The sequence below is a fragment of the Onychostoma macrolepis genome, chromosome 03, assembly GCF_012432095.1.
Source record: "Onychostoma macrolepis isolate SWU-2019 chromosome 03, ASM1243209v1, whole genome shotgun sequence".
NCBI lineage: Eukaryota > Metazoa > Chordata > Actinopteri > Cypriniformes > Cyprinidae > Onychostoma > Onychostoma macrolepis.
Window position 1 is genome coordinate 34,221,109 of NC_081157.1, and position 12,446 is coordinate 34,233,554.

The following is a 12,446-nucleotide window of genomic DNA, read 5'->3' on the forward strand; positions in this document are numbered from 1 at the left end:
ATGATCACTTGAAACTGAATCGGATTGAACGCGGAGCTAGACTAAAATTGAAACTAAATCCAGATAAATTCAGAAGCAAAAGTAAAAGATCGAACATGCATTAAACCTTCGACCAGGCCGCTGGATTCCGCTTTTTGGGCTGACGGGTGGATCCTTACAATCCGATACCAAGTAAATACAGGGCCAGTATTGCCGATACTGATACCGATACTTTTTAAAAACACATTTAAATGACCAATTACACTTTGAAAATAACAATAACTAATGTTGATATGACTGAAATATTACATTCACTTTAAAGCTATGTGGATATTCTTTTCCTTTCTGAAAGGACTTTGCAAGCAGAGAAGCCCAGAATATGAAAGCAATGCACAAAGTTTAATGTTAAGCATTTTCCTCCCATAGAAAAGAGTTATAAAGAAAAACATATTAAAAGGCCAAACTCAGTATACACACTGATGATGCAAACTATATGCAGGCAAGCAGCCCAGGATATGAACGCAAAGTGCATGCATGTTAAGTGTTTTCCTCTGATAGAAAACCATTATAAAAAAAAAAAAAGCTTAACGTGGCTTAATGGTTGAAAATGAGATAAAGAACAAAAAACAATGTATTATGCTGCAGCACAGTACAACTCTGATCCAACAAAACCAAAGACATCTTATCCTAATGGATGATATACTGGCCCATATTTACCTAGAATATAAGCTATATAAATGCCATGATTGCTGATTCATTTGCCATTAATGACTTTAAGTGAATATATTAGAAAATAAATATCAAGTTGAATTAAATGCGTTCTATTCTTAATGTCACAGATAACATTTAAATATTCCCTAAACACAACACCCATCCATCCCCATCAATGCTGTCTTCTGAAAGAAATGGAAAAAGAAAAAAAGCCCATAATATAAAATCATATAAGAATATGACATGTAGATACTCATTTACTGCAATTCAGTATTGTATGCAAATATTCCTCCTCCTCCTCTTTATTTGAGTATTAAGATGAAAAGAAGCAGCTTGTTCTCACACGTCTCAAACCATGATCTCCTCGTCTCTCTGGTTGTTGCTGCTGCTGGCAGCTGTTTCTCGTAAGTCTCTACAGAAACTCTTAAAAATAAAAATTTCTTGCACATGGTTACAGTATATTTTTCCTCTCAGGTGTCCACTGTGTTGAACTGACACAGACTGAATCTATGGTCTTAACTCCTGGTCAGGTTTTGACACTGTCCTGTAAAATCTCTGGATATTCAGTGACTGACAGCAGCTACTGCACAGACTTCATTCGGCAGCCTGTAGGAAAAGCTCTGGAATGGGTTGGAAGGATGTGTGGCAGCGGTGGCACATATTACAGTGATAAACTGAAAAGTAGATTTCAAGTTACCAGAGAGTCTTCCAGCAACACAGTGACTCTTCAAGGACAGAATATGCAGACTGAGGACACAGCTGTGTATTACTGCGCCAGAGAGTCACAGTGACACAGAGCAGCTACTGCCTTGTTCAAAAACCACACTCGGCACACAAATACACAGCTTTATGCTAAGAATCCTTACTAAGCTACTTCCTTACTGACTCAAACATTAGTGTACTTTCTTCATAAAAACCTTACCACGTTGCTTTCCAGTTAAAAAAATATCATTATGTATCATTATTTCATGATAGTGAAGTCTATTTTTATGGTTTTAAAATCTTTCAGACAGTCTAGATATTATTACTGATACTGTCATCATTGTATTGTTTATTTACTGATTTATTCTTAAGCTCTTGACTATGAAAAAAATATTTCCTATTAAAGAGTCCTATATGTCTGTGTCTGTGACTTCAATGCCTGCCAAGGAGCAGCTGTTAACAGAACACAACATGTCTTAAGAAAACATTTACCAGTTATAAATGTTGGCATTTTTATTTTGTTAGTTATAATGTTATAAGTTAATTTGATGAATGAGTACATCATTTAAATCAAATCTGATTAAAGTTTAAATTTGTACCAAACATCTACTGCATTACATTTAAAGACAGATAGATGTAGTCTTTTGAAATTATATAATAAGTACCTACTTGTCTACTAATCTAATAATAAGTCTACATTATTAAGCTTAAATAAACAAACAAACAAATAAATACATAGTCATTTATTGTGTTATAATGAATACTTTGACAAAAAGGGAAAACTTCTTTGTTACTTTTGAATGATGGTCAAGAAGCTGCTCTTTAAATAAGTGTCATCCACTAATGGAGTGGCCAAACATATATCAATTTAAACAGATACTGTATATACAATTATAACCTGTGAAATCATGTTGTTATTATTCATAAATGTATATTTGGAATGTAAATGGAATTACAGAAATGTAGGTCAATAGCAACTCCAACAGACATCTTGATTTTAACTGTACATGCGCCCAGTATTGATATAATTGAACAAATTAGCCTGTTTGAATATTTTGAAACATCCTTTTTGTCATAAATCTGTATGACGTCACCACCCTCCATTTGTCAAACATATTTGTGATCAGTCCTTCTCCACTGGATCTCATATGAGGCCACTTCACTGAATCAAAGATGTGCAACAACCTGCTTCACCTTCTGCTTTTACTGGCCTTTGCAAGTGTGTCATAATGTGCAACCTTACACCATCTCAAACTGTAACAGTAAATATTCACTCTACCTGATGTTATGTTCTTATTTCTATTTTATTTTTCAATAGGAGTGAGAGGTCAGAATTTGGAGTCCATTTCTTTTTTATCAGTGGTAAAGCCTGGAGAAACTCTGAGTCTTTCCTGTAGAGGATCAGGATTTACTTTCAGAAACTACAGCATGCACTGAGTCAGACAGAAACCTGGAAAAGCACTGGTGTGGATGGGCCGTGTTTGGAGTAGCGGACAAGGACAAGACTATGCCAAAAGTTTGAGAGCTGAATAGAAATTACTAGAGACGATTCAAAAAACATGGTGTATCTGAAAATGTCTGGACTCACAGAAGAGTACTCAGCTGTGTATTTCTGTGCAAGACAAGCACAGTGTCACAAACCTGTATGCAAACGATACAAAAACAGGTTTGTACAAACACTTGTAGTGTAAAACTGCAGTTCTCATCTGTGACAGTAGGTTGCAGTAGAATCCAACAAGTAAAGTCCACAACACAGTGTGTTATGAATCCGGTTCGTGGCCTTCCGTCTGATTGCCACCAGAGGTCACCCTTCCATCATACTGACTCTCACACAACACAGACTGTTTCACATTACCTTGCACTACAATTCCCATCAGCCATTGCACTGACGAAACACACAGCTGATTGCACTGATCTCACACCCTACATAAACCATGGACTTCCTCTTCGCGGAGTATTGTATAGCGTATATCCTAGCGATAGCTACTCTACGGAGCCCACTTAGTTGTCATAGTCTTGCCTTACCTGTTTTTGGTTACACTTTATTTTGATAGTCCACTTTAGACATTCTACTAACTATAAGCAACTTTGTAACTACATGTCAACTAATTCTCATTAATTTGCAACTACATGTCTACTAACTCTCAGTAGAGTAGGTTTAGGGTTAGTAGAATAAGTTGACCAATAATTGCAAAGTTTCTCATAGTCAGCATGTTGTATGTTGTGGATCCATCAAAGTAAAGTGTTAGAAGATATTAAGCAGACAGTCTACTAATACTCTAATGACTGCTAGTTGACATGTAGTTGCTAGTTGTACCGTTCAGACACTGTTTGCACCTCTCTTGGATTATAGCTCGTGTACCTGGATTATCTCTCTGCCTTGCCCCGTTGGATATTGTTCGCCGATCGTAGACCCACACTTGTCCTAGGATTACTCTGTTTTATCTGTGTTATACATGTTTGCTGATGTTTTTGACCCTGCTTGTTTTGTGACCATGTCTATTAATAAAAGTCTGCAAATGGATCTAAACGCCTCTTGTCTTGTCGGCTCTGTAACAGAGTGACTCACACAATCACTGGATATTTTCTTTTAAACACCTTCTCAACATTTATTCAGACATTCTATCAACATCATATTGTCTATGGTTCTTCAAAAAAATGTCATGAGAAAGTTAATTTCACAAACATTCTACTTTATGTTAGGTTTGGTCATTTAAGTGAATAAAAAAAATAAAAAATAAAAAAAATAAATAAATCTATACTGTAGATATAAATATTTCATGCTAATCAAACATTAAAATATGTAATCAATGAAATTAATGTTAAGAAGCCCTTCAAACACTGGATTCTGGTTATCCTCTTTGTAAATGTAAAAGATCATCTCAGTGATCTTCCATCATTTCCTTATTAAGCATATTCAAAAGAATCTATGATAGGCTGCAAGTATTTATATCCTGCTGAGCCGAGTGAAGCTGTAGAGTCATATAAACACTCACAAGATGAAGAATATACCCTTATTACTAATTTTGTTCAACTTAAACTGTGAGTTAACAAGATGTGTGTATAGATAGACAGATTTTTTTTTTTTTCTAAAAAATTCTCGTACTATCTCTGTACAGGCCTACAATGTCAAAAAAATGGAGTCCGTTGAAAACACAGTTGTGAAAAAGCCTGGAGAAACTCTGACTCTGTCCTGTAGAGGATCTGCATTCAGCTTTGGCTGCTGTAGCATGTACTGGATCTGACAAGCTGGAAAACTTCTTGTGTGGATGGTTCTGGGCTTCAGTTCTGGAAGTGGACATAAGGCAGAATCCTTTAAGGGGAGGTTTGAAATCAGCGGAGATGATTCGAAAAGCATGATGAATCTGAAACTGTCTGGACTGACAAAAGAGGACTCCGCTGTGTATTTCTGTGCAAGAGAATCACAGTGACACTAACGTATGCGGCAATGATACAAAAACTGGTCTAGACACACTTAGTTTAAAACTGCAGTTCTCATCTGTGTCAGTAGGTTGCAGTGGAACACAAGAAGTCGTCCACTACACAGTGACTCACACAATCACATAAACTACACAGTGACTCATACAGTCACAGAATACTTTCTTTTCTCAAAACTCGAGACAATCTATTCACAATCAAGATTCCTCTTCACTTCACAAACACTCTAATTCAAAGTGTACTAGTTTTGCTCCTTTAAATGCATGAAAGCTATATAAGCTTTATTTATGTGTGTACATACAATATAACGCACACATAAGGTCCCCTTTTTGAGAACATGCTGCTGATCTGCAGCCTAGTGCTTGTTCAGCACAAAAGTAAATTCATACTGTAGCATAGCTTCAAAGAGCTGTAACTACAAGTGCATCTCAATAAATTAGAATGTCGTGGAAAAGTTCAAATGTTTTTTTTTTTGTTTGTTTGTTTTAATTTTGATGATTAGAGCTTACAGCTCATGAAAGTCAAAAATCAGTATCTCAAAATATTAGAATATTTACATTTGAGTTTAATAAATGACCATCCCTACAGTATAAATTCCGGGTATCTCTTGTTCTTTGAAACCACAATAATGGAGAAGACTGCTGACTTGGCAATGATCCAGAAGACGAACATTGACATCCTCCACAAAGAGGGTAAGTCACAGAGGGTCATTACTGAAAGGTGTGGCTGTTTACAGAGTGCTGTATCAAAGCATATTAAATGCAAAGTTGACTGGAAGGAACAATTTGGGTAGGAAAAGGTGCACAAGCAACAGGGATGACTGCAAGATTGAGAATACTGTCAAACAAAGCTGATTCAAACATTTGTGAGAGCTTCACAAGGAGAGAACTGAAGCTGGAGTCAGTGCATCAAGAGTCACCACGCTCAGACGTCTTCAGGAAAAGGGCTACCAAGCCACTTCTGAACCAGAAACATCGTCAGAAGCGTCTTACCTGGGCTGTAGAGAAAAAGAACTGGACTGTTGCTCAGTGGTCCGTCCTCTTTTCAGATGAAAGTAAATTTTGCATTTCATTTGGAAATCAAGGTCCCAGAGTCTGGAGGAAGAGTGGAGAGGCACAGAATCTATGTTTCTTGAAGTCCAGTGTGAAGTTTTCACAGTCTGTGATGATTTGGGCTGCCATGTCATCTGCTGGTGTTGGTCCACTGTGTTTTCTGAAGTCCACAGTCAACGCAGCCCTCTACCAGGAAATTTTAGAGCACTTCACATACCACCTCAGCAGTGCCACAAACTGATCACCTCCATGCAGGGCTGGACTGGTAATCGGGCATACCGGGCATTTTCCCGGTGGGCCGACGCACTGAAGGGGCCGACAGAATTTTTTTTTTTTTTTTTGCCAAAGACCATCATGCAGGGACTGCGAGTAGCTAGTGGCCCATTGGTTTGTCTCCTGTATTGACAGCGTAAACCACCCAATCACAATACGCTGTAGATGGAGCCATGGAGTGTTTTGCTCCGCCTATATAAAGAACGCTTCACCGCAACTTCTTCCTCGTCAGCTTTTCCCACGTTTTCACATCAGCTTTATTAAGAACAGGCTTGCTCTGCGGTGAGTGATGCGGCATAAAGAGTTAGGCAGAAGGAGGAGGAGAGGAGAGCAGCTGAATCGGTAAAGTGCTTGATAGGGACTCGCACCGGGGGCAGGCATCTATCCTATGTGCGCGCGCCATTAGTGCAGAATACGCAAACACTTTTTTTAATAAAACGTAAATTCGTTCACCACGATTTTTTGGCCAAGTCATGTCAAGTGTGTTCATAGAGGTTTCCATGGGCCAATGCGATTAAATCTAGATTTAAATTCAAAAAGACACAATATTGTCAGACCTGACGTTTTTTTATTATCCAAAACAACTAGATGCAATGATTCATATCTACACTACCAGTCAAAATTTATTGAACATTTTTGAATGTTTTTTTTTTTTTTAAGAATTCTCTTCTGCTGACCAAGCCTGCATTTATTTTATCCAAAATTCAGCAAAAGCAGAAATATTGTGAAATATTTTTACTATTTAAAATAACTGTTTTCTATTTGAATATTTTAAAATGTAATTTATTCCTGTGATCAAAGATGAATTTTCAGCATCATTACTCCAGTCACATGATCATTCAGAAATCAATCTAATATGCTGATTTGCTGCTCAAGAAATATTTATTACTATTATTATTTATTATCAATATTTAAAACAGTCGAGTACCCTTTAATGTCGAGGATGCTTTAAATTGATCAAAAATGATGATAAAGACATTTATAATGTTACAAAAGATGGGACTGGAGTAATGATGCTGGAGTAATGATGCTGAAAATAATGTAAAATTATTCATCTTTAGTGCTGCTTCTGGCAGTGATATCCTGTAAGTTTAGTCTACTTTCTGTGTGATACATTAATTTGTTGCTAAAAAGCTTGTTAACAGTTTTTAAACGTCATGCTCTCCTATTAACTGGTATTATTTGATTTGATATAGGTATTGATTCATATGAACTCACTCAGCCTGAGTCTCTGATTGTCCGTCCTGATGCCACTCTCACTATCAACTGTAAAGTCTCTTATTCAGTTACAAGTCACCATACAGCCTGGATTCGTCAGCCTGCAGGAAAAGCTCTGGAGTGGATTGGAGTGATCTCGAGTGGTGGAGGCTTAGCCTACAAGGATTCCCTGAAAAGCAAGTTCAGTATCACCAGAGACACGTCCAGTAACACAATAACACTGCAAGGAAAAATATGCGAGCTGAAGACACAGCTGTGTATTATTGTGCCAGACAAACACAGTGACAGACACCAACAGCCTCCCTGTACAAAAACATCACCATATTCACATTACAGTATTTATCATGTTTTGTCCTTAAACTAATATTCATCAAATCAACAATTACCTAATAAAATAAAATAATTAGCTAAATAAGCATTATAATCAGAAACTATGTTTCAATAGAAAGTCAATCAAATCCATTATACTAGTTTGCATCATTTTGCTCTCATCCCATAAGAAGAGAGTAAAGTTTTGCTGTTGTCTCAGAAGTGATAGAAGTTTTCAGTGAACTTGAATTTATCCTGTTGTAGGCCTATACTGAATTTTGCTAAATTGATTTTCAGTGGTTTAAAACACTTTCCAGGTTGTGCTATTTCAAAACTGTATGTGAAGACAATTTTCTGCAATTTCATATTTTATAATATTAATATTTTAATTTCATATTAAAATAAAAAGCAATTATATTAAAATCCATTAAACAACATACAATTAAAAGTAATACAACACAAAGTGGCATTTATCTCTAATAATAGCAAAATAATGGTCTGTTTATATAGATCAAACATTAACCACAAAAATATTAATCTGGACAAAATAGGTGTCAGCATTTTATATCATCAGTTCTCTGATTTGAATATGCTAATCAGCTTGCTTCTTTAAATCTGACGTGCATCTTTGTGATCTGAACAGACATCTGAACTCTGGAAACAAAGGCTATCTTTCTGGTTTAAACTTAACAAACTATGTTTAAAATGTTTTTTATATTTGTAATTCTGACAGTTTTACCATGTAAGTCAATACATGAACAGCTATAGTGCAAAAATGTAACAATATACTTCATTACATGTAATGTTGTTGTTTTTTTCCACAGGTATTGAATCCCAGACATTCACTCAGTCTGAAGCAGTGGTTAAAAAACCAGGAGAATCTCACAAACTTACATGTACAATAACTGGAGTTACTTTCAGTGGTCTCTATCTACACTGGATCAGACAGAGCCCTGGCAAAGGACTGGAGTGGATTGCATACATCAGCACAGCTAGTTCTCCAATCTACTATTCCCAGTCAGTTCAGGGCAGGTTCACGGTGTCCAGAGATGATTCCAGCAGTCAACTGTATCTACAGATGAACAGCCTCAAGACTGAAGACACTGCTGTGTATTACTGCGCTAGACAGTCACTGTGAATGAGTTCAGTGTCAAAGCAATACAAAAACTACTTCCTCATTCACATATACAGATGATGAATATTAACTGATCAGCTGCATTACATCGCATATAAATATTCAATTATAATGCACATTCTAACTTTGTTCGGTTGTAATTAAAAATATACAATATTAAATTTCATGTGTTTCCAATACAACACTGATTCTATGTGTTTGCAGAGCTATGTTTGATTTAAACATGCAAACTGCAAAATACTGTGATCCGTTCTTGGCTATTCTTTAACCTGCAGTGGCTCATGACCTAATCGCATATTGCTGAACCACATTGAAGGTGACAATATGCATCACATAGCTACTTCCTAACTAAACAGTATCACGCGAGCTGGAGGGCTGTTGTTATCAGTAGAGTACAGCTGAGATTCGGCCATAGGTATGAAGATGCATGTTATCACAGCCGTGGTTATACAGACTCTTTTTGTGCCGACGTCACGATTACGTCACAGCGCTAGCTGGAGGCAAAACAAAAGGAAAACTGGAGGCGGCCCATTCAAACCAGTGCAGATTCGGCTACATAAGGAGTTTAAAATATCATCTTGTTGTGATGTTGGATGCAAGAATCGACGTAGTACAGGCTCCAATTTGAAATTTTAACGCATACCTGCTGCCACTCCCAGACAAAAAACAGACGACAGCTGTGGTTAAACGCAATAAAACGAGTGGACTAGACAGAAACGATCGTCAAAAATGCTCGTGTTTGCAGCGCAAACTTCTTATCAGAAAAGGTTAAATAAATTATTGTCTTTTGTTGTTATGGATTATGGTTTGTGTTACGTGTCTAAAGATTTCTTATGCATCTCACAACTATGAAATAATGTCTGTGTGAATGTGTGTAAAACAACAAACTGACGATTTATATGCTTAATCATCTGTAATATACATTGTTGTGATTGATAGTGGCTGGACTTTCTAAGAACTTAGTAAGAAAGAATAATCAAATACAGAAAGTTCAGAATTAATTTCTGGAATTTTTATTTCTAAAAACTATTCACATTTTCCTTTAAATGTACTGTATGTAAAGTAAACTTAACACATAATTTACAGGATGTATATACTTTTAAAATAACTATCTGGCCATGATACATACATCTTCAAATAATATATCCATCACATTGAATGTTTAACTTACTTTTTGTATTTTGGCCCAGTTCACTCTCACGTCTCAACATTAGCTGTAAAAATAGTTGCCTGCTCCAAAAGAAGCCAGGGATACTCCACCCCAAAATGAAAATTGTCATTAATCACTTACCCTCATGTCGTTCTAAACCCGTAAAAGCTTCCTTCATCTTCGGAACACAATTTAAGATATTTTGGATGAAAACCGGGAGGCTTGTGATTGTCCCATTGACTGCCAAGTAAATAACACTGTCAAGGCCCAGAAAAGTATGAAGACATCGTCAGAATACTCCATCTGCCATCAGTGGTTCAATTTGAACTATATGAAGTGATGAGAATACTTTTTTTTTTTTACACAAAGAAAATAAAATAACTTTATTCAACAATTTGTCTCATCTGTGTCACCGTAGCGCCATTTTGGAGAGTATCTGCTGAACACAAGCTGCATATGCTGTTCTGTGTCAGCCGCACCACATGGATACCAGAGGCTTGGCTTGAACAGACTAGACTCACCAACAGCAGCTTACAACATTAATACACGACGAGACAATGGCAACATGATGGCTACTTATAGCAAACAAAACAGGTCACATGACAAGAATCAACCAATGAGCAAACAGAACTGAGAGTCACATGACAGGACAATAACCAATCAGAACATGACACAATGAACAAAGGAACCAATAGCACGAATACATGAGGGCAAGGGAAGCATGACACAAACAGGGATCATGACTAAACGCCAAAATAAAAGACATGAAAAGAAGAACATGAAACCAAACCCAAAACCCACATTACAGATCTCCTCGTCTCTCTGGTTGTTGCTGCTGCTGGCAGTTGTTTCTCGTAAGTCTTTATAGCTTCTTTAGAGATACTTCCTAATAAAAGCACTTAAGGTATATAATATACATAATTATACATAATGTTGTCATATCTCTAACATGTCTGACCATATTTTCCCTCTTAGGTGTCCACTGTGTTGAACTGACACAGACTGAATCTATGGTCTTAAGTCCTGGTCAGGTTTTGACACTGTCCTGTAAAATCTCTGGATATTCAGTGACTGACAGCAACTACTGCACAGACTTCATTCGGCAGCCTGCAGGAAAAGCTCTGGAATGGGTTGGAGAGATATGTGGTGATGGTAACACATATTACAGTGATAAACTGAAAAGTAGATTTCAAGTTACCAGAGAGTCTTCCAGCAGCACAGTGACTCTTCAAGGACAGAATATGCAGACTGAGGACACAGCTGTGTATTACTGCGCCAGAGAGAGAGCACGCTGTGATACAAAACACAAGCAGTTCTGGTCATAAACATCTTGAATGAAACAAGCAATCAAAAATAGTCAACAAAAATTACTCTTACTTACATCAGTGTTTTACAGCTCAGCAAACGTCTGAGAAATGACCCGCAGACTTTACTTTGATGATGTAACCTAATAGTACAATCAATTTGGTTTAATCAGATTAAATTATATTTTTGACTTGAACACAACCAATTCATTGGACTTTACCACATGAAGGACATTTTTAGATTACCTGTAACTGTTTGCTATGTATAGTCACATATAAAGTGAAGGTTAAAGTCAAAGTTATTCATCTTTGAAGAGAATACTGCTGATATTACAATAGAGGGCACTCTCTGCCTTCGTGTGATGAGTGTAGATTTCTGCAGATCAGGGATGTTGAACATATTAAAACATATCGCTAACATAGTTGAATTTTATTCTTTCTGATGTAGGTCCAAAATAACCATACTTTCAGAATCAGTGTTATTACAGTCAACTAAAACAATAAAAATCCCATTATTACTTGAAATAAAATACATTTTAACCAAAGTAAAATAAAATAGAAAAAAGTAAACTTTTTTTCAGCTAGTCCACATTTCTGAATTTAATGCTATAAATGTTTTAATATAAGCAATAAATTATATTTTTGTCACTTCTAGGTGTTTAGCTGGTGTTAAAACAAAAATTACTTACAGTCACAATGTCTGCAAATTGTTTACATTTCTGATCATTGACTATCCATGTAAGTAATGACCTCATTAATTAAAAAATTAAAAGCTTTTAAAATAATGTTCAGGACAATGTGATGCATGTGAAGTTCATTAACATCTCTGTATGATTATGTAAATCTCCTGTTGCATATTTAAACAGCAGGCATGAGTCAGTTTATACATTCATCTGATCACTAGAGAGAGTGAAGAATCGTTTCAGTTCATTCAAACTGTGCTGTGAAACAAACCATGATCTCTTCATCTTTAGTGCTGCTTCTGGCAGTGATATCCTGTAAGTTTAGTCTAATTTCTGTGTGATACATCATTTTGTTGTGAAAAAGCTTGTTAAAAGTTTTTAAATGTCAAACTGTCTTATTAACAGGTATTATTTGATTTGATACAGGTATTGATTCATATGAACTCACTCAGCCTGAGTCTCTGATTGTCCGTCCTGATGCCACTCTCACTA

The 12,446-nt window shown here is 36.3% G+C and overlaps 2 gene segments (V, D, J or C); both read left to right on the top strand.

Annotated features, from left to right (window-relative positions):
- Nucleotides 1–1,042: 1,042 nt before the first annotated feature.
- Nucleotides 1,043–1,481, top strand: LOC131537802 (Ig heavy chain V region 914-like). The segment is given in 2 exon segments: nt 1,043–1,094; nt 1,165–1,481. Coding segments are annotated over 2 exon segments (366 nt in total).
- Nucleotides 1,482–10,706: 9,225 nt separating this feature from the next.
- LOC131535118 (Ig heavy chain V region 5A-like) lies at nt 10,707–11,850 on the top strand. The segment is given in 2 exon segments: nt 10,707–10,821; nt 10,943–11,850. Coding segments are annotated over 2 exon segments (465 nt in total).
- Nucleotides 11,851–12,446: the final 596 nt, after the last annotated feature.